We start from the raw sequence: 24,016 nt of genomic DNA on the forward strand, positions 1-24,016 counted from the left end.
ACCCCCTATAACTTGTTCCTGCACTACGTAACTTCAGCCAGAGGGTAGGATTACAGTGTTACATACATGTTTACTTAACGTTTACTTTTTCAACACGTAACACTGATATGACGTAATGAGTTTTGTTTGTAGTTGGCACCTAAATTACGTCTGACAAGTTGTCACAGACCTGGGATTTGTATTGACAACAGTGGCGCTGCCCTCACAAACTGTATGAAACTGATCTGCAGATGTACGACATGCCCAGATGTGCATTTTGAAGCGAGCACACAAGAGACTTCCACCAACCGAGCCGGCTAACTTCCGATTTAGCGCCTGGCTAACTTGAATGGGCATTAAATAATTCAATCGTGCGGCTCTTCTAGACTTTCCAAATGTTACTGGACCCAGTGGCTCTAAGGTGAAACGAGTCATTTGGAGGGGGGTTTGTGACGCACAAAATTTTTTATCAACCGTTTACAGTCGCTTCTTTCACAATGTTGAAAGTCTCTTTGGGCCGCAGTACGTTACGTGACGATGTAAATAAAACATTTATTTGTGAATTAATTCATTAATGCCTATATTTTTGGTACAATTAGTAAAATGCTTTATTTCTAATTCCTTGTCCTCCATACCTTTAAACGTCTATATAATTGCCCACTCCGGGTCCGAGGTCCGCGTGACTCCACTTCCGTGTTTTGTGACGAGCCGCTGTTCGATCCAGTCCTGCGATTTCTTCCCGCTCAAAGCCGATCTTGCTGCAGGGAGGAGCGACCGGAGTGCAGTTGAGCTGAGCTGAGAGCATCACAGCCCGCATTCAAGGAAACGGGCAAACACAGCACTTTTTGTTTTTTGACTTTCCGTGATTCATTGTCGTCCGCACGTCTTTGACACGAAGAAACAGACGTATTCGGTGTGGACCGTTATGGACGCCGCCTGTCTTTGAGGAGCTGGGGATCTCTGCCCAGTCAAGGGAGACCCCCCCGATTGTTTCCTGCGCCAAGAACTGTAAAGACATGGTCATCACACCGCATCTGTGGTAAGGCAATACCGCTTTATCTCTCTCCTCAGCGCCAGTCGTGCTTATACAGTGGAGACTACCGTGTCATAACAATGCTGTGTTAATGAAACCATCCGCCGTGGTGCTGCATTCAGGGACCCCATCATCTCATCCTTTTGTATTTGCATCCAGTGAGTGAATCACCGAGGAGGACCAGTCAGACATTTCCACCTAGCCTCCGCTGACTTTAGCTAGCTGCTGCTAGTCTTACACAGGGATGAGATGACCCCCCCTCCCCTCCGACCGTGTATCAAAACAAGCGCGTCCAAGCATCCCTGGTTTGCATTATCATGTATTGGTAAACCCCTAAACATGGATGCTGTAGTGGAGTAATAACACAGCCCGGCAGTCAACTCTGCCACTGACTTTGACGATGTAAACGTAATGCGTCACTGACATTTTCACCTTTTCAACTGAGCTTCACGGCTTCTCCCGCCGTCCCATCACACAACACCCTCCTCAACATATTAGACTGTTATCGATCCGCATGATCTGAACTCGTAATCGTTCATTTTCCACGCTGATTATGCTCTCAGTGTTTAGATGCCAACTAATTGAAAGTTAGCCAACTTCTGTCACTTACAGGATTGCCCCACAGTATCACTCTGCCCCCTTTTTTTTCAACTGAAGGTCAGCCAGTGACTTTGCAGTTGTTTTTTTAAAAAAAAAACACATAAATTAAAGAAGAGCAGAGGGGAACTGGGAAGCTTGATGCCTTAGTGGTTTGTTCCTGGCATGCTTTGTTGAATAGATGCTGCTTTGATCAGCAGTGATGATTGATTTTCTGATATATTTCTTGGCCCGGACTGAGGAGCCCTCCTGCTGAAGGTGTCCCTGTCCCATTTAAGATGAAGTCTGTGCACAGCTCATGTGCCTCATCCTTTAGACAGAGGGAGAAAATAGAGGCCAATCTCACTTTGATGCTCAAAATATTGGGTTCAGATTGTCTTTTATTTTTTATTTTTTTGCCATGTGACAGTAAGGAAAAAAGCAGATAATTACTCTTTCTGACTCATTTAATTAGCTGACACACTCAAGCGCAAAGTCCTTTACAAATTAAAGCAGTTGCCAGACTAATCTGTGGTTTTAAGGCCTATGACTCATGGATAGCTGTCCCTTTGGTTTGCTTTAATGATTTGATCTTGATAATCACCATTCACGTGGTCATTTTCTGTTATTATCGGTCGATTAATCGATTAGTTGTTTGGTCTATTAAACGTCTGAAAATGGTGAAAATTGTCAGTGAAAAATAGAGAAAATACATCCATTGATCACTTTATCAAAATAGTTGGAGATAAATTTCATAATTGACAGCTAATCAAAATCGATGCAGCTCTACATCGTATCATTCAAAATTTATAGATGCCAGTATCAACATGATACTTTCTAATGAAAACACATTTTTAGTTACATACTTTTTGTTATACCTTAAAGCAACATTATGTAGAAATTAGGATTTTGTGCGATTTGGTGCCCCCACAGTTTTAGGGGGCAACACCACTGTCATAAACACTAATCCCAGGTCTGCAACAACTTGTCACACGAAATGTAGGTGCTAACTACAAACAAAACTCGCTACGTCATTACAATGTTATGTGTTGTTAACTTGCATGTTGAAGTAAACATGTAAACGCTGTGATCCTGCCCTCTCACTGAAGTTATAGTGCAGAAACAAGTGATAGAGACAGAGACACCATTCACCCTGTTACAAGACACTGTACCATCAACATGATTTTGAAGCTGTTATTTTAAGGTAAATAAGTTACATAATGATGCTTTAACTGCTGGATATAAACAGGTTTTCTTCTAAAACCTTTTTACCACTTAACAAAGTGAGCCAAACATCTAAAAATCCCTCAGTGATTCCTTGATGGAGAAACTGCAGAAGGACTTGTCTAAAAAAGATGGCCCCAGGATCTGAACAAGAATTCAGTGCCAACTTTCAGCTCGTCTCTGTTCCCAATATGGGCACAAGTCAGTGAGTACTCCAAAAGTATTTCAGTGTGATGCCCAGCTCTACCTAGATGATGTAATGTGTGCAGCCAGCGCAGGATAAACTGGCTGTGTCCAGTTAGTTAAAAAAAAAAGGAAAAAAGACAGACCTACTTTAAAGAGATGCTGCTCACTGCTTCCACATGTCACACAAGATCTACTTCCATTAAGGCTGCTATTGAACACCCAGGTAAACAGTCAAAACACTGCCGCGCTGATCGATATGCATTATTAGCCAGTTGTAAATTCAGACAATAGGTGTCCTTGAAGACCCTGTAATATAACCCTGGGACATAAGTCTACTTTTGTTGGTCCGCTTTAATTATGCAACAGAGAGGGGAGATCAGCAAACTTGGTTCAGTGTAGAGTGCTGGTCGATAATGTGATATTGTGGGTGGCTTGGATGTGGTGACAACACAAACATGAATGTCTTTCCGCCCCTATTAAGGCACAGTTACCATCATGCTTTATCGTATTACATGTTAGCGATGAGTGATGCCATTAATGTTTGTGTGGCTTTAATGTGCACTAACAGCAGCAAACATCGAGACAGAGAGTAGAAAGTGATCTCTGGCTGCTCCCTTCTTATTATTTTCACTGGTTTGTTTTGGCTTTGGGTCTTGCCGTGCTGCTTGACATATTGGGTGTCTAAAATCTCAAGTTTATTTTCTTCATCCCTCTGAGATCTCACAGAGGAGGGCACACAGATAGTGGGATTACTGCGGTCCTCTGAACCTCCCTCCAGACAGCTCTGCCTGCTTCTTCCCGGCTTGACCCACGTCAGGACAGATGATAGTCACTGCTTTACTCGTGATACTCTATTGATCCCTGCAGGAGAAATTTGACTTTTCACTCGCCAACACCCCTTAAGGTCACAGCGCACATTCGGCTGTAGAAAAGCCCCAGAGTCTGCCACAAATTAGCATCTTGTTCAAAGTCATTTCAGTAGTGCAGATACAGTCGTTGTAATCGCAGGTGACTGAACCCGAAGCTCGAGGTTGTCACTGTACTGACCTGCTCAAACTTAACGAAGGCCCTCAAGACTTTAACGTTAGAGGGAATCATGAATAAACTCCCTAATATCATTCATATGATCACAGGCATCGAAGCTGTGCTTGCAGCCATATATGTTGGACTGGATTTCTATAACATCCCGTTGGTTGACACAAATATTAAAACAGGGCTCCACCCTGGTTACACCGGTTGCACTGGTGTGCCTTACTTTTTTATTTAGGTGCACCAGCACATAATTAAGGGGCACCCAATAGTACATTTTAATTCCTAGTTTTAATGACCTAGTGGTCGAAACGTGCTGGCTTTTGAAGAACAAAAAAGTCATTTTTTATGCCATCGATTCAACACTACATAAGTTTTTTTCCCTTCATGTCTATAAACTAGGTATAAGTTGCAAATGCTGCTACAGCAGACAGCAGAATTGTCACAAATAAAGTCTTGTCTCCTGTTTATGCCCAGTCATTACAGTTGTTTACTCAGCTTGTTTTGGTTAACTGTCTCCAGAGTCTCAGTTAATGAACCTTCTACGAACACGAGCCTGTGTGTCGTTAAATTTAGCAAGAAATTCATTCCAGGGTATAAAATCAGTTGACGGCACTGGTTGAGGTTAAATGATTTTCTCCCAAGAACATCTCTCTGACAGTTTTCATCATTACTTCTGATTTGGGAAAACCCTTTTCCCCCAAATACTTCTGCTTTTCTGGAGCGTAAAATGAGATGGACAGAACTTATTTCGTGTGTGAGATTTAGCTGAGAATGCAGTTCAGGGTGAATGAGAGCGAGGGGAAAGGAAAGTGAAAGATTTTTCTTGCTGATTTAGAAATTTAGTGGACTTGGAGCCACACAACTTTGAGGAAATTAGACAGAGGATAGGCTAATTTTCATCAAGAATTCTTTGTAGTGTGTAATGCATTGGCACAAACAAAGACGCTACATGTTTTTAAACGAATGTACAGTATGTTGTCTTAAGCTTTTTAAAAACCGTCTCCTCAGTTCTCTCTCTAGATATGACATTATATCATTTTGTACACCTTTATTCTATCACCACACACCAAAATATATGTAGCCGTGTATTGCAACAACATTGTCAACTTTTGTATAGATTGAACTGGACCGTGTGAAGGATTAAGTGGCATCTAGTGTGTGGCTGCAGATTGAAACCAACTGAACACCCCACATCTCACGCAAACATGACGGTGCAACATGCAAGACAACGATTATGCCCTAATGAAAACATGATTATGAATATTACATTTAATTTCTGCCAATAGATCCTCCTGATGCCCCCCTAAATCCTTTACACTGGACCTCTATGTAGTTTTGTAGAAGAAATTCAAACTCAGAATTTTAATATTTACAATATTAATGAGGTAATAATACAAACTCCAATAATACAATACAATAATTTTTTTTTACATAACTGAATAAACAAGCTGTTCTCAGAGGAAAATAAGGTCCCCAGAACACTGCTTGAAGCTAGAAAGGTGGCAGGGTCCGCCAAATATAAACAAAGTAAAACAGTATGATTGTAATTGTGTTGTCCTTTAAGGTCAGTTTGTTTATTCAGTCATGAAAACGAAGTGAGTTTGTTTATTTAGTTTGTTCAGACATAAAAAATCAGTCAATGAGGATCTTTATCTTCTTCTTTCTCTTAAAATGTCTTCCACAAAACTACATAGTGCACCTCTAAAAAAAACAACAGAAATGTGCCATGCAGACCATCACCATATAAGTTACACATCCTGTATGTGCTACATACGTTTACCATGTTTTGCAATGCCTCTCTTCCATTTCAAAATACCACACTTCCCCATACGTTGCAACCCTTATCCTAATACCAATGGGTTGGTTAGACAAGATGCCTAGCCTCACTGTAGCAGTGAATGTGGCCAAGTCGTTAAAGTTTAGTGGCATCCTTTTCCAACTAGAGGCATTACAAGAATGTGAGCAGAAGGGTCCTTTCCCCAGACTGTTCCATACTACTGCCATTGTGGCTTTATGTCACTGAAAGCTCCTCTTTGTCTAGCAGTATCTTGAAATGCCCCAAACACATCCGATATGCTGAGCCTCATATTTTTGAATCAGGCCTTTAGTGAAGGAATTTGAGCATAAAGTGCATCAAAAGAACATAACACATTATATTACATTTTTCAAAAACCTCATAAAAGAATAATTTCGTTATCAATGTTTCAGATATGTCACTGCTTATCTACTGTTTCAATAGTCTGTTCTCTTGACTGGAATTGGAGAGCTCAGATTTCCAGTGTACACTATATTCCTTTTGTATTAAGCATCATACAAGTTTTTGTGACATGAAAACTGACTCAAAGTTCCCCATTGTGTCCTTTTCAGCCTTTATTGTCCCACCTGAGAGGTTTGCTTGCAGTGTATGAAAGGCCTTTACATCAGAACAGACTCACCCATCAGTAAACGGTACCATCGGTTACAAAAGGTGTCAAGCATAGCGGTAAAAACAATAAGGGATGGCATTACATTAAAGCAAAACCAATAAATGATACCCATTTTTTAAAGCTACTTCTACATTCATCCCAGTTAAGTGTTGCCTCTTGTTTTTTAATTTGTAAAGCACATTTCATTTCATAGTAATAGGATAGAATCACAGACCTTACTGCACTGATAAGAGTAAGCTCTTCACAGTTTACCACACACTTATCACCAACAATCACACATTTGTGCAGTCAGTAGTGTTTGTTTTGACATTGTTCTTGAGGTCTTGACCAGGTGTTTAAGAAGTGTTGTTGTAGTATCCACATGGCAGCGCCTGCCTTGTCCTCCTGCTTAAAGGACCATAATGATGGTGACTGGATTTAGAAGATTAAGCTCATGACTAATCAGGTCCTGATCGGGCGTTCCCCAACACGGTACCTGGCTTTGTATAGAACAATACTGATCTAAACAGGAGTCACACGCACAAGTTGTCACTTTCATTTTCTTGTGCACTGAAGGTTTACTATTGATGGCTATGCTTGGCACTAGGGATGTTCATGATTAATCATTAATCAATTAATTGACGTTAAGAATCAAGCAAAAAAAAATGTGTTGACTGACAATCAGAGATGGGCACAAACACAAAAAAAAGTATCTTGTTACAAATTCCAAATACTTGCTTGTCAAATAAAAAAAAAGAATTGACAATTAAAGACATATAAAAGACATTCAATACAAACTGATATTATTACACTTTCACACGCCTTTTAGAGCCTCAGTATGGGTTAGATTTTGTTGGGACAGTTGTTGAAAAGTAACAGATGGTAACTCTGCCATTAAAATTAAGTTATTACTATGTGTTATCTAGTTCATCACTCAAGTAACTTGTTGTTAACTTTATCTGTTCTTTTAACCCCTAATGTAGCCTGGTCTGATTTAGCATCGAACACACATCATGTTAGTGGTTGAAACAGTTTTCTAATGGAAAAAGTCCAACATCTTTCATATATTAATTATAACTGTACTATATTAATTATATACTAATGATTAACTGATAATCGTTTGTTAAAGCAGCAGCTTATCAATTAAAGAAATTGCAAAAAATCTGCATGCCGACTTTGCACTACTGGTTATACTACAAAAGCGCTGCATTACTCACTTCAATTAACCTTTGCCTGAAGAGGCAAACAAAATGTAATCAGTAATTTAGAGCTGCAATGAATAGTCATTTAGTTCATCAACAGAAAATTAATTGGCAATATTATTATTGTGTTGTGGCATGTGGGTTTAGCAAAACAAGTGTCTTGATGAAGTCACCATTGGGCTCCAGGTTATTGGGATGAGTATTTTTTGATTTTATCCAATAATAATAAACTTTATTTGCAAAGCTCTTTTCAAAACACAAAAGTTTTAAAAGGATTACAAAGGGCCTTTTAGGTCAGAAACAATACAGTACACACAGCCAATACAGAAATAAGAAAACATAAAATAGAACAAACAATCAAGATAAAAGCAACATAACAAATAAAAATTATAAAACCCAATATACAATAAAAGCACGTAAAAAAAAATGTAATACAAGAGGGATAGAAGCCAGATCAACAGCAGATTTACGATTAAAAAAGAAAGCCTTCCTATAAAAGTAAGTTTTGAGGAGAACTTTAAAAGAAGGAGCTGACTGTCCCTGTCTGAAGTTCCTCATACAGGGATATCCAACGCTGTGGAGCTTCGCTGGAAAACGCCTGAGTTTAATCAATACCAATCATTGTTAGTTGCAGCGCTACACTAAATGATGAAAGTGTTTTCATCTTGTTTTGATTTATGTGCAGTGTGACAAGCAATTTGTGTTGACAGTGGCAAAGTTTTCTGCAAAGGTTTTCACTTCACTTTCACTCACAGCAGCTTTATATGTGCTTTGGCATCTTTAGATCCTTTTCATGTGCTCCCAGGTGGCTGACTACGTCTTTAATTTATAGTTAATCCCCCTGAAAGGACTCCAAGTTTACCAACTAGACGGAACAGAACGTTAAAAGAGTCAAGTTTACACTAAATGTACTCCCCCTTTCTTTTTCCTTATTAGGTCAAGGAGAGTGGATCTATTAAATAGGCTAAGTGGAATACACTACCTGAATGGATTTAGCGCCCTGTCTTACAGTAGCTTAGATCTCAGTTGGCTTAAGACAGGGCAGGGATGATGACGTTGTTAAAGGATCTGAATTATAGATTACAGTGTGTGAGTGCACTGCATGGTTGCATGTGAGGGTGTCTACTGCTGAAGTGTGCAGAGCTGCTCAGTGGACTCAGTGGAGGGAGTTTCCCTGACACATGGGAGAGCACATCCTGTAGCTGTAACCACAGGGTGCTCCAGGGTCGTATGCAATGAACATGAAGACTCTCTGGCACACAACATATGTATCACTGCCTCTTGATAATCCTGCAATGCCACGCAGTTTTCTTTATCGGCCATTTAGATTTAGTCTTTGGCTTCACCTAGTCACCAAAATAAGGATATAAAATAAAACAAAATGTCGAAACATTATGTAGAACTGTTTTTTGTAGCAATTAAAGATTGTGTTATGATATGCGTCTGTATATTCTCTGTGAATTTGGCTACCATAGCTAGAGCAGCAACTAACAATTATTTTCTTTATCAATTAATCTGGTGAATAATCAATGTAAAATGTCAGAAAATGACAAATGTCGATCAGAATTTCCTAAAGCTTAAAGGAAAAGTTCACCAAAAAAAGAAAATTCAGTCATTCACTGCGCACTCCCATGCCGATAGTAAAGTAGGGTGTTGTTTCGTAGTGCAGTATTCTCCTAAACAACTGAACTAGATGGAGACGTGTTTTAAAACGTAAAAAAAACAAACAAACAAAAAAAATAGCTCCATACAGCTCGTTCTCTGCGATCGAAGTCACTAGAAGCCCTGAGATCCCAAATTGATTTGAAAAGACTTTAACATTTACACCCACTTCATATGGGGTGCGTGCTCACGCTGTTAGCTGCTACAGTAAAGATTTTGGCTTTAAAAGGAGTGTACATAACATCTTCTCATATCAATTTTGGATCCCAGGGTTTCAGGTGACTTGGATTACTCTGGATAAGATGTATGGAGCCATTTTATGTGGTTTTTTTTCTGTTGCTGTTTTCTGTCCCCATCTACTTCAGTTGTTTAGGAGAATGCTGCAACGCTGTTTTGTTGTGAATTGTATTGTGACTACAAAACTTCACCTGACCTTCCATTGGCAGAGGGATGACATGAATGAATTTACCCTTTAAGGCAATTTGTTTTCAGATAAACAGCGCAAAACCGAAACATATTCAATTTACCATCACAAAAAACAAGAAAAGCAAATCTCACAATTGTAGCTGCAACCAAGGTATCTTTTTTGCTTTCTTTTCTTTTTTTTTTTAGCATTTTTGCCAAAAAATAAATTATTTATTATAATAATTGGCTTATTCGTTTGATTTTTTAATACTTTTTATTGTTGAAAATACAGGCAGAGCACGATTGTTCTGTAGTCAGCATTTTTTTTAACAATACTGATGAGGGAAAAAAAGAGAAAGCAGAAACAAAAAACAATTGTACACTCGTCTGAATTAATAATGACAGGACAAAAGACAAACAACCCCCACCATCCCTTAAAATCCTTTGTATTTGGATTGGTTCTTAGCACTTAGTATTGAACAAAAGAAATAATATAAAAGTTTGAAAATTCAGTTTGAATGTACGGTAGGATGTAAACATGAAATTAGGTCCAGATGAAAGCAAAGCAACAAAGCCATCACATTTAGATGAAGTAAGGCATCTATAAAGGCTCCCCAGATCTTCCTAAATTGTGGATCTCTTCCTTACGTTGTAGAGGATCTTCTCTGGAATGCAGATCAGTATTGATCCAGTGTCTTTGTGAGGGAGGGAGGTCAGATATCTGGTTTACTAAAATGCATTTTTAAGTGCTATATTGTAGGCAACTGGACTTGTTTCAGTCCAGTTGCCTACAATATAGCACTTGGAATTGCCTTGACCTGGATGACTGAGAACCTTCAATCAACAATCAACCCATCTTCAGATTTAATCAAAATATTGAATTATCGAGTAACTACCCACAGGCTGAGAATACTGCTTGTCTTACCATCATGTGCTCCACTGTAACAATACTTTGCTCCATACATGATGTACTGTGGAGCTGCTCTACACATCTCTTATTTTCCATGATAGTGTTTTGAGTTCATCAGACTGCTTAAATGCCCGTAAATACCTCGTCTTCTGAATGTAACATTATCAACATGGAGATATTTTATCAAAAATATTGTGGTATTTATCCTTGGAAGTGTCCAATAAAATCCTCAGTATATCGGTTTCTGAATAGAGCAGGGTTTGTTTATCTGTTTGTTTTCTACTATCTTGCGATCGATGTATGTTTTATCAGTGCTGAGACCTCCTGAGAGCTTAGACAATTACACAGCACCACTGCAGGCAGTATAATCGGAGTCAGCATGGAGCAACACAGTACCATGCCTAATGATGAAAACAAGAACTCCCCGTTGCTATCTGAACACAAGGTTAACAAGATATTTTAAATCTAGTATATTTATTCAAGGTACAGCCCAGCCTGCCAAAGTTAACCAAGCATCCATAGTTTAAACCAAAAGTCGTTGCTTTAAGATAGTCAAGCTACTTTCCTACATTGATTTGGTATCCTCATCTAATTGCCATCATTATCAGGGTGGTAATTAGATGTTTAAGGATTTATGTTGCACCGTCCTGAGGGGTGAGCTCAGCCTCCTGCAGTGGAGGCAGTGACTGCAGTCAAATTGACATGATGATCTGCCACATTTCCTGGTTGTAAACAGAGTTCAGTGTCTGTAGAAAGTAAAGTATTGTTTGTAAACAGTGAAATAACTATTTTAATTTTAAGTAACTATACATTTACCAGTTATCAATGATGGTTATTATAAAGTGTTACCAGCCTTAATGGACACAAAAACACGAAAGAACTTCTCCAGTGTCAGTGTTTGGTCTGCCCGTTCTGGGCTACTGTAGAAAAATGGCGGAGCAATATGGTGGACTCCCTCTGTAGGTATAAAAGGTTCAGTTTCAGATGATTATACACCTAATGAAAACGTAATCATCAATATCATAATCAGAAGTATTCAATTCTGCCCCTGAATGCCCCATAAATTCTACACCTTCAACCTCTCATTAGTCAAAAGTAGTGTAATTGGCTCAATTCAATATAGGTTAGTGCTGAAACAATTAGTCGATTACTCAATTTGTCCATCGTAAATATGATAATGTCTCAGGTTCCGGCTCTCAAATGTGACGACTCGCTGCACTAGTCTAATAGCAAGCATAATGAAAGGCTTGCTCAGTAATGCACATGAAATGAGAAGAATCTTAAAAACCCACACCCAGAATGTCTCAGGGCGTCCCTACTGAGCATCTGTGAGTTAGATTAACATACTGAAATTGATGGAGCTCTGCATAGTTCAGTCGCACGTCCCTTCAAGGAATAAACCAGACTAAGTGTTGTTTGATTTGAGACAGTGTGGCTCTGTGTCTGGTATAAGCAGCACTGCGACAGAATGAGGAAAGTGAGGTAGACGCGATGGTGTAACTTCCTGACCTTTGTTTTTTTCAGATGAACAGCAAGCTGTGAGCGTGTGTCAGAGGATGCTGCTGATCCGCGGGGCCCAGTGCTGAGGGAGGTCCACGGAGCCAACTGGTGCCCAACATGTCTCACCACCAACAATACCAGCGTGGCCCCCATGGCCGCACCATGAGCTCTGAGGACAGGAGTGGCACGCCAGTCAACAAGACCACCTCCACACCGGTTCACAAGAGCGCCTCTTCCTCTTCCTCTTCTCAGCGCGACAGCCGGCAGGTAATTGCCAGGCCACAGGGGAATCCATCTAGAAGTAGTTGCCAGGGAGAGCAGCACTTTGAATGAATGTGGCTTGAGCAGGCAATATAGAGAGGAGTGAATATTATTTTGAGTTGCTGCAGTCTTCTGTCAGTGCCATCCTCTTGCGAGACAGAAAAACAAAGATAGAAGGAAAGTGGGACAGGAAACATGAAATCATGAAATATTAATTCAGCAGTTACAGTGTGTGGAACAGAAACAGTCAAAACTATCATGCGATGACCTCTGTGTTTTTGTAAAAATCAGCTGCCATCAGCCAGCGTCACCATTTGTACAACAAATGGAGCAGGTTTTCTCCAAACAGCCTGCACATGCTTTATGTTTGCAGTTAGTGTATTCCTTGTGGTATTGTCCTCCACTTTGCTGCCTAAAGCTGGGCAGACGCCGAGCATTTTGTTGACCTTGTACATCGTGTTGTTTACAGCTTTTAATCTGCCTTTCAGTACTGCCAAGACGTATGACCTCTGTGCTCACACTTAACGTAAACAGCGGCAAATCCAATAATGTTTATTTAAACAAGATGATTGCATCCTCAAAAATGTTGACAAAACCAGAAAGGCAGCAATACCTCATGCAATTTAAAACAGGAAGAGAACACAGAGTTGCATAACAAACTGGAGGTTTGTAAACTCCTTCATGCTAAACAAATTACTGAACATTTACACAGTTATTATTATACAAATATACGTAAACACGTAGTGCATGTTTTGGATCTGCGTTAGGATGTATGTAAGCATCAGCAACAAGATAGTGATGATAATGTGGTCAGCATCTTCATATCAAAAGTTAGACATCAGGGAAACCGGTCCATCAGCTTTGACTGTGTCCGCACCAGACACCAATGTTATAAACACAGAGCTCTCCTCGTCCAGCTGTAGTCCTGCGCTCTCGGCTCAGAACATGGTCCGCCCGTCGAGTGCAACAGCTTGATCCAAGATGTTGTGGTGGAGACAGGTCTCTGTGGGCACAAAGCTAAACGCTAAAACTAACACTAATCTGGGAGCTAACAGCACAAATGTAAACAAGCTAGCAGCTGTTTCCTTTTCTTTTGCAGGTATTTAGCCATTGAAATGCCAGGGCTCGCCTCGTCATGCACAAACCAAGTTTCCCAACACTATTTTGCATGTACCGTCGTTGCATCCTGGATTCAACGCTGTCAATGACGATTGTGATTGGTTTAAAGACATGTAAATGCAATTTGATGCAGATTCTAGATCTGTCTTAAGTTTTCGTCAAGCAGAAATGGATGGTTTGAAATTGAGAGTGATACAGAGCTATTCAATTTGATATTGGTGTGGCTCGCCAGTGGTATGCGCTCTACTGAGTGCCATCATTGGGTCAGGTAATCAGGGGTCATGAACCTCCTCAAACTAGCAAATGACGACCGATCAGCCAGGAATTCAGCCAGATTCTAATTTGGGGTTAAAATCTGGTTTAATCCGTACAGCGTCAGTCGAGGTTAATGGTCAAAGGATTTCTTTGACTAATTGATAGGTTAAATCTGTCATTTTGTTTCCCTGTTTCAGATGAATGAGATGAATTCGGGCATACAGAGATTTCTCCTCTGATAAGGACTAATGATTAATAGTATTCCTGTGAAAAGTCCATTAGGAAAAAGACTAATGGACTATCAACCCAACACCTTATCAACTGATTAGAACACTAACACTAATCAGCTAAGAGAAAGCAGCCTTAATTCCCTGGCTAGTAAATAAAAACCTGGCAGAGGCATGGTAAACAATGAGACACGCTCGTATTTCACAGTTCACAGGACAAGTGCTTCAATTTAACCCCTGTTGTAAGCCATCAGAAGCCCCCAGCCCTCTTTACCTCACCGAGCTGCTGTGTCACGCAGAAACAGGACACCGAAACTGGAATCTCTGACATCACAGCTTTTCCATCGGCGCTGGGCGATGCATATTTCATGAGGGACAGGCGGAGGCTCGGTGCTCCGCTGAACATGTGGCACGCTCTGGTATGCTGAGCGGGAGCCCAGCTTGTGTCCGCGGGAGATGGCTGGGAGTCAGTTTGAGAAATGGGGCCCTGTATAAAGCGCGCAGTCGACGGCCTGCATCTCGGTGAGGCAGACTGTTAACCCCTCTGTTCATCGTGCCTTTCTTTAATGTCGCCTACTTGCTTCTGATAACAAGGCCCTCGTGGGTGAAAGGGTTCAGCATTTCAATTCCCCGACGCTCCATAATCTTAAAGACAGCTTAATCTGAGAGCAAGGTTATCTGTTTGCTTTTCTTTTCTTATTCATCTCTTTTAATGTGTTTAATGAAGTCGGGTAATGCAAGCCAACGAGGCAGCCACTAAGATAGCAGCAAATGGAAGTATTAGTCCAGTAGATTACTTTTGTGCACCTGCTTGATGAAGCCCTCAAGATAGTCAATGGGATTTTGAAAGGATCAGCAGCACATGAAGAATTTAATGAGGAATTAGTTCTTGATTGTTGCAGCTGTTTTGTGTCTTGTTTTCAGCAGTGGTCGCTAAATGATGTGGTGATTTACCTGTGGGCGATCCAGAGACTCGATGTATCAACTACAGAGGCAGGTGTATCACTCAAAACCACAGAAATCCTCTTTGGTTTGATTCAGCTGTCTCAGGCCTTTAGCTCACAACCACTTGCCTATAAAAATATACAAGAAAAGAAAGATCATAAGTCTCCTGCAAGTACATTTTGAGAGACACTGACAGTAAAACAGAACTGAAAGTGTGTTTGGCCTTTAGACATTTCCATTTTTCAATTTCAATCTGATTCTGATACCTGAATTTGGACATCGTCCAACACAACTTCTACCCCTCAAGCTGTTGGCTTTACACATTGCAAGCTGTTGTCTTGCTTTTCTGTGTTTCAAACACAGAGGTCCTGCGATAATAGTAGGCCGTGTTAATAGGCATGTCAGTGATTTGGCGTTGTATTTTACTCTGTCTGTCTGTTTTCTGTTGTCAGACTACTAAACCAGTGAGAAGTTTGATCGTGGCTCATATTATGTTGAACAGCAGTCAGATATATTGATGTTTGAAATGAGTGACAGAGAAGGTTAGGAACATCAAAAGATTGTCATATTCAAGTAAAGCCACAAAGCATCTGATACTTTATCTAAATGAGCTGCCAATGTGTATTTATTCTTGTATGCAGAAATTGGGCAAAACAAGTCTAAACTATATTATTAATGTGGCTGCTGAATAAAAGACACCCTGCTTCTGAAACATTGATGTTGGTGTTGATGTCCAGGAGATAATGTCAGTAAATATGGCTAAAATATAGACACACTTTCATGTGCGGATGTGCCGAAAATGCAGACAGGGGTGGGGATTTCCAAATAACATCCCCTGGTAATACAAGCCCTGTGCGAATAGGGCTTAAATTCTCATTGACTGCTGAAAATCTTTGTAGAACTGTGCTGATTAATTAATTAACAAACCACTATTGGATCAGCACAGTCCCAACAGCACAGTTACGAATGAATATGGTGTGATAGGGAGCTGTGTAGCACTTCATCCAAACCTTCCTCACTGTGTTTTTAGGTCAAGATAAAGTAGAATATATAATACGTTAAACTTCAACAAAGATTTCTGCTGACAATATCCAAACATGCACCTCTGATCCATGATACCACTGTGCTAGCTACTACTACAAGCTAATTGTCAAGTGCAAGGTTAGCTAGTCATCCAAAATTACATTTTGATTGGATTAATGTATGTGTACACCCTCAAGTTCAAGATGAGTCACCTAAAGTTTATTAGGAAGAGAAAAAAAATTTGATTTTGGTTTGACTTTCTTGACGTATTTGCTATGAACCAAGATACAACTGGTTAATCAACACAGGTACCTGTAATCCTTTTATGTTAGTGAAAGAGGAAGGTGTTCAAGAAAAGGCTAAAAATAGATTAATATTATTGCTGACAAAACAATCTCAAGTCTCTTTAGAGGCTGTTTAGTGGTAGTTGTGGCTTTCTATCATATCACATGATCTTCCACAGCAGATAGAGTTCGCCCTGTCGTCATGAAATTTGCAGAGAATTGTTTGCAGTTTATAGAAACTTAAGGTCAAACGTTCAATCTTGACCTTGGAGACAGTAATTACAAAGAAATATTGCCACAATGTCCATTTAGTAGCTGTTCTGAAGCTTTCAATTATATTACATGCGCTTCCTGACAACTTAATGTGTCGATCTTCTTAACAGCATCTTAGTGGATCCTCTTCAGGTCGAGAATGGGCTTTTATTGTGAGGATATCTCCAGCAAATATCAATGTTTTTGAACATTATATACATTATGCACTTTCATCATGTATTAACATTAATGGCAGTGTTTTCCTGCATGAGAGCCTGTGCAGGCAGTTTTCAGTGATATAATGGCGGTGGACCGCTGTAGAGAATATACAGTTCATCGTCCCCAGGGACATCTGGGGCGCACACTTCACACTGAGAAAAGACCTTTGCTGGCTTGGCCGAGCCTCAGTTTTTGAGGAAAAATGAGAGTGGGGCATTTCGTTTGGGGGAAAGCCTTAATGAGATCCAGACCCCATTTTCAAATCAATACATGTCACTTTCCCCTCTGCTGACGACTACTGTTTACTCTGGAGACCCTCATGAGAGCAATTAGAGGCACCACCTGCAGTAAGCACCGACACACACACACAAACACACATTGACACGTTGATCCAGGATGTTGCTGCAACAATCATTTTCTTCTCTTGCTGCTTGTCATTTCCTGGTTAGATAAGATGCTAGCAGCTCAGAGATGGAAGGAGCAATAGATTTATGAGGAAATGTATACGTTGATTTATGAAAGTTGGGAAATCAGCGATTATCCAGCGATTATCAGCTCCTCTAAAGTCAGATAGTGGCTGTTTTGATGGTAATGACCTGAATATACAGACATTACTGCAGATGAAAGAATGATGGAGCACTTGTTCAGACAACTGTCTCAATCGGCATCTGCTATCTCCTGTAAAGACGTCTTCCTTAAAATTGTATTTTAAAAAACTGGATTTATTGTTTCAATGGCCAAGTTATCATAGTGACGAATGTTGCTGCTTTGACATGGCTGATAATATAATTTTCTTCAGCACACAACAGACCAACTCAAATACAGAGGCGATGGTCTTGATAGAGAACAGAAATAAAGTTGAAAATGAAATGCGTATCAAACAACAACAACAACACACAGAGGTGGGTTTTTAATCTTCACACAGTCTGTGCAAGTGGTGACAATCTTCCATGAATATTTGAGGTTTCAACTGAAGTTATGCCATGTTTTAACCGCATCTACATTAACCAGCTTAACCCCTTTACAGTATTAATTAATATGAAGAGATAGTTCTAAGTGCTGTATCGTGGGCAACTGGACTTGTTTCAGTTGTTTGAAGACGTTTCAACTCTCGTCCAAGAGGCTTAACTAACTAACTAACTGGAGCAGCCTGCAACTCCCCTCCAGTTAGTAAGAACTATATAACTAACAAATAGTTTCTACACACAAAGGGAGGCACAGCAGCGCTCCTCCCCCTCCTCAGTTTATGTTTTCATATGCAGTCAAACAGAGTTGTTGATGGGACAGATGATAGTGAAATGTCGGGGCACAGGGGTCAGAGGGTCCAGCAGCTAAGGATCACATCCCTGTCCCTCACTGAAGACGAGTGTCACTGGTTAATATGTGCCAGGCCCTGGTGCACCTGGCTCTTAAAGGGAATGGGAGACAACACTTGGATTAGTTTGATTTATGTTCCGGCCAAAACACACCTACGAATAATTCAGAGTCTACAACCCCTTTGCGCCGTGCGCCACACTTTGCGCCCAGATTATCTTATTATCTATTACTTGGACACGCCCTAAATGCACTAGCGCGCTGTACTTTAGACCATGCCCTATAGACCATCTAAATAGGGCCCCTTAACTGAAGGTTGTTTTTTTTGAAGATACTGAGTTTGCCTGGTCAAGAATGAACATTCATATTTCAGTGAATCACTCGCCACAGTTCCCGTCCTCTCCCATCCCATCCAAAGGTGTTTTCATTGAGTCAGCCACAGCATCTCTCCCACGAGTCAGCAAGTCACACATGTGGACTGTAGTTCTGTTACTGAATCTGTGTCGTTGACACAGAGCATGAGACTGTGATTACACGCAGTCTCTCAGGGTGTTAATTTCTAATCCAAGTGGAAGCCCCCCGCCCCTCCTACTCTTCAGCTTTACTGCTGAGCCAGCCAGACAGTGCAGTGAAATCCATCCTCACAACACGTCCTCTGTGGTTAAATATCATTGTTCAGTGGTGATTATGGAAGACGGGGTGGGAACATGTTGCAGTCAGAATATATCGTTTCATAGCACAGTATTGTTGAGCGAGTACAACAGAAGAACACATTTTCAAACAGCGTTTTGTGGGGAACACAGTGTTCGTTGTAATAAAATACATACATACAGTGAAAAGACATTTCTGAAGTTATACAATTGTATAATAGATTGACTGGAGGGCACACAAAATGTTAAGAGTTTTAATTAGAGATTATCAAATTCAGATGAGATACTCACAGATCGCCACAGACATCTACCACCTCCACCTCTCCACTACCTTTACCTACTGTCCCTGACCCCCCCTGCCCTCCATCCACCCTCCGTACATAACCTTTATTTAATCACGTAATCTTATTAAGATCAAGTTCTCTTGTCTCGAGACAGCAGAGAGAAAGAAAAACAAACATAGCCAGACATAACATAAGCACATAAAGCGGCAATCACAGACACTAAATCGATCTTGGAACCCATCAGCTGATGACTTTTGCAGATATTGTTTGGTAGAAATTATTACTAAATAGACTCAAAGTTTCCTGCATTGAAACATGAAGCGCAATGATGAAAGGCATCAAGTTGTTTAAAGGTAGAGCGAGCAGCAGGAGAATAAAGGATGTCTCCATAGTCAGTCACAAACATGATGGTGGATTTTACGGTTATTCTGTTCTCAAGACAGAAATAGGCTTTAGACAGCTGAGCCGTCTGTATGGAACAAAAAATTATTTTTCCAAATCGATAATGGTTGCTCTTAGATTCTATTTAAAGGGCCATTGAAACGTCATCAAGGGCTTTTAAAAGGTTGTAAGCTGAGTGTTTGTGTCATTGCTGGTTAGTTGTTGCTGAAACTTGAGCTGCTCGGGTTTCAGCCTCTTATAAATACAAATTGTAGACCGGTGGGTGTCTGCCATCTGTGGCCATCATTGCAAAAGTTTTATTTTATCTGCAAGCTCGAGATGGCAGGTTAATTTTCTCAACATTAAAGAAAAAATCTTGTGACTATAAAAGTCATTTTTACTATAAATTGATCTGATTATTATTGATAAATCTTTTGGTCTTTAGAATGTCAGAAAAATGGTGAAAAGCATCCTTTGTATTTTTCCAGATTTCGAGGAGATGTTTTTTTTTCATTTCCCATGTTATTTGACCAGCAATCCAAAACCTAAAGATATTACATTTACAGAGACACATCAAAAGCAACAAATCCTCACATTTGAGAAGCTTTTAGCAGCAAATGTTCCGTAGTTTTGCTCATAAAAGGACTTAAAAAATGAACTGATTATCAGAATAGTTGCTGATTAATTCTCATCATTGCAGTTCTACGTTTAATAAGACACTGATCTTGAAAAAATAAGTCTTTTTCTAAAGATCATGGGATAGTTAACCTTTTGTTTACAAGTGAAAGTGAGATATTTATTTTGTTATCTCAAGTATACAATCTGTTGTTTTCTTGAGACAACAAGATAATTAAGTAATTAACATAAGAACACACCCGTTATCCCGCGATAACAAGATAATTAACTTGTCGGCTTGATATAAAGTGACATGGTAAAGCAGTGACAGTTGTCCTCTCTAGGCCTGTATTTTGTTTATTTTGGGTAATTAATGATTCTGTAAGAACTCCAATTGAAGATGAAACAAATATGTCTGTTTCATTGTTTTATCACTCATTTTAATACAGCGTTATGTTTTATTGCGCTGTGAAGACAGAAATAAAATGAAATTGGTTATGTTGTGTTTATCCTCCAGTGTCCAGTGGAGAGTCCTCCAGTGTCTCAGCAGCAGTAGTGAACAGTAGATCAGATGTGTGAGAGAACTTGTCATCAGAAGTGGGCTGGTGTACTGATATTTATAGTGCTGATTTAGCCTAAGGTGTCCCCAAGGAGTGTTTGTCCTTCCTGCTGCTGAGGGAGACCTTAACTGTAATAGTTTGATTCATGGCAGCGTTAAAAGATCTTCTGTGCGACAGAGTGTCTCTGCAGGTGGCGGACCCAATCAGACTTGGCCTATAGAGCTGATACAAGGAGACTTTGATTGATTTACTTGACTTGGGATAATCAAAGTCACTTAACTGTTCACTGCCATTTTTCTTTAAAATATACTGGCGTCTAGCTCCCAATCTGTTAGTGCTGTGTTGGTGTTGTCCCTACAACAACAGTCGGGCGATGTCTATTGAATTGGCATACGACAATGTCCCCACTAAACATTGTGATGGATGGTAACATTGTTTTTTTAGGGGGTTTACTAAGTGTTTTTGAATTTGAGACAGTGTGTCTGTTCAGTGTTGCTGTAATTAGCTCAACACTATAGTCACTGCTGTTTCCCACTGTCGCTCTAACCCACTGATATCTACCCAGCAGAGAAAACTGTCTCCTGTCACCACAGACATACATCCTCATGCAGGGCCATCGTCTCGGCACCACATGTCTGTAACTTATATTTGTTCGGCCTCAGAAGCTTGAAACAAAGATAGCCAGCCAGCTACACTGAGGAAGCTAAACTAAGAAACCGCAAACACTAAGAAACACACTTACAGCAGCCCACAGAAAAGATAACAATCAACCAATGCAACAGAGCGTCGTCGGTTCGCCTGACACAACAATAAGAAGAAGATCATAAACAGGAAATAGAGATGTAACATTAGTGTATTGAGCAGCAGCAGCTTTTAAATCTCACTCCCACATGTCACAAACTCCAACAGCTCCTGCCGTATGGCAACTCTGAGAGGACGCACAACTTTTTTCTGCTCTCTGGTGGGGGGGGAATTTTAAATGAAGATGTAGCGATGGTACAGGGCTCAGAAGACAATGACTGTCAGCCATCGGCAATGGACAATGGCATCGTCTATCAGCCCAACCCTACCTAATAATTAATGCTGCTCCAGGGCCATTATTGCATTGGACCAATCATGTCATAGTATACGAATGAAAGAGCAGAAAAATATGCTTAGTTTTATTAATTCAGACGTGTTTTATGTTGTAAAAGGGTCTATTTTTAACCTTAACTATGCTTTCCTTAAACTTAACCAAGTATGAAAACTATAAAGAAATAGAATATAAATGAACTTACAAACCACAGTCTGATGAATGTGAGTCTTCAGTCAAGACAGCTGGCTCCAGGTGTGGCTTTTTCTTAAGTTAAAACAATGGTCCCAGAGGAACATGAATTATGATGCTCCAGGAACAACACTGAGTAGCAAAGCTATGACATCACAACAGCGCGATTGGTCAGTTGCAATGATGGTCCTGGAACAACATTGATTATGGTCCATCTTTTCGAGGGAGACATGGAACAGTACAAATCAAGTCACAGTTATTCAGTATCAATTGAACAAGCTCATGGAACAAACCTTTTAAAGTCTTGACACAGTAAAGCAGACAGCTTCATACTGAGTCTGCCACAAGATCCTTCATTAGAGAGGGTGAATTCACCAAGAGGGACGGCTCACTCAGCTTTAAGCTATTCTGCAGTGAGATCAATGAATGTGAGCAGAGTGCAGGAAATCACTTCCATTTTCAGGCTTCAATAACTAAAGCAAATTCTCTGACTGTAGCAGTAATTTCCATATAAACTGTTGGCACATACTTTGGTATTTAGGTGCAGCCAGAGGCCGTCTACGAACTGCCCCTCTCATTTATTTCATTGATGGTTTGGATCTTAATACAATGCCCAGGAAAGTGCAATGAATTGCAATATCTGCAGCTGGAGCCATACTTTATTTAGTGTGGTATTGATTTCTCATTTTAGAGCCAGCTGAAAGTCTGTTTGTAACACTGCAGATAACACACAGGAAGTTTGTTTGAAGGGTTTCTTGCAGGCCGCTGCCTGTTAGTGCCTGTCGGGAAGGCTGTTATGGTCTAAATACAGAAGCTGTTGAAGATATTTTGATAATTTCACAGGCAACATTATACTGCTGAGTTGTTAACTGATAATGACATAAGTGTTTCGAGCACAATAAGTGACTGCTACCGTCTACGATATGATTGCTCTGAATGCTAGGGTACATTCTGCTAATGAAGTGAGCTCCTTGACTTCCTCAGTCGCACAGGCCACTGAGAGGAGGGGAGAAACACGACCTCATTACCACACAGATCTGTTTGCCTGGTCATTAGATTAAACAAGCGCTTGTCTCCTTCTGTTAAGTGTCCCACAGACCAAGGTCAGGTGTCGTAACGCTCACCGGACGAGCTGTCTTGAAGGTCGTTGCATCACACCGTGCAGAGTCACAGGCTGTTTTTTGGCTTCCCAGAGAAGCCTGTGCTTGTTAAGTTATGGGTTTTGCCCTGGAGGCTCTACCACTACTGATTCAAGTATGAAATTAAAAAATCTGACCTACTTCACCATCATTACATTTAGATGTATTCCATTTTATTAATATTTGACTTAATCTGATGGATAACTGCCCAAAAATAGATGACTGCATGTCATGTTGAGATTTTGCCACAGAGGTAGACCATAATGCAATGCATTCATAAGATAAGTTGCGTGTCAGTAAAAAAATGCTAATCTTACTTTTTCTTGACTCTTGAAGCTCCATTTTCTTTTTAAATGGTTTCAGTTAAATACAGTTTCATACATTATTCCTTAGGGCTCGTTTTTGAAAACAATGAAAAAGTGTCTCTATCACATGAAATATTAAGGTTAAAGTTAAAACTTTGATGGACTAAAATTAAAAATTCTTACTTTTTAAAAAAGGATTTCAACTCTCAGAAACCAGCACATTTGCTTCACCAGGACTGTGTGGGTGTGACTTGGAAAACATTAGCAAACAACCCAACAACAACGGTCAGATTTTGATTAAACTTCTAAATCCTGATTGGTGAACAGATGTGACATCAACTTTTTCTAATTAAGCCCTACAAACTTCAAACCACTAAGAAACACAAAAGAAACAAAAAAAGACAAAACCATTCCTACATTTGCCGTTTGTGTTAACGTAGGTCCACCTCATTTAATTAAAAGCTGATTGAGGAAAAAAATTTTAAATCATATGAGCAGTACGCAAACAAACATTTAATAAAAGTTTATAACACAGTGTCCTGTAGTTGTGTGCAGCTTTAAAGGTGCAATATGTAAGAACTGACCATGTGTTGAATTCATACTTACAACAAACAGGAAGCAGCGTATCACCAGGACAACCGCTAACTGCTGCCAACTGTTAATTTGTGAATGGTTTCAGCAACATTTTTTTTACATATTGCACCTTTAAAGACATGTTTAAATGTTTATAAACGTACAGCGTTTGTAAACAATACTAACTTCCTCTAAAATATTCATCTGCTTACAACCACATTATAATGTGTTT

General features: G+C 40.0%; 1 protein-coding gene across 3 annotated transcripts in view; it reads left to right on the plus strand.

The window, feature by feature from the left end:
- Nucleotides 1-735: 735 nt before the first annotated feature.
- The window catches only part of osbpl6 (oxysterol binding protein-like 6), a 45,793-nt gene continuing 22,512 nt past the window's right edge, over nucleotides 736-24,016 (plus strand). For all 3 annotated transcript variants that reach the window (XM_084361647.1, XM_084361649.1, XM_084361648.1), the window contains exons 1-2: nucleotides 736-1,018; nucleotides 12,139-12,381. In XM_084361647.1, coding sequence (XP_084217773.1) covers nucleotides 12,232-12,381 — 150 coding nt within the window. In that variant the 5' untranslated portion in view covers nucleotides 736-1,018; nucleotides 12,139-12,231. The remainder of the gene's footprint in view (nucleotides 1,019-12,138; nucleotides 12,382-24,016) is intronic.

Source organism: Pagrus pagrus, assembly GCF_965226575.1.
Source record: "Pagrus pagrus genome assembly, chromosome: 9".
Classification (NCBI taxonomy): Eukaryota; Metazoa; Chordata; class Actinopteri; order Spariformes; family Sparidae; genus Pagrus; species Pagrus pagrus.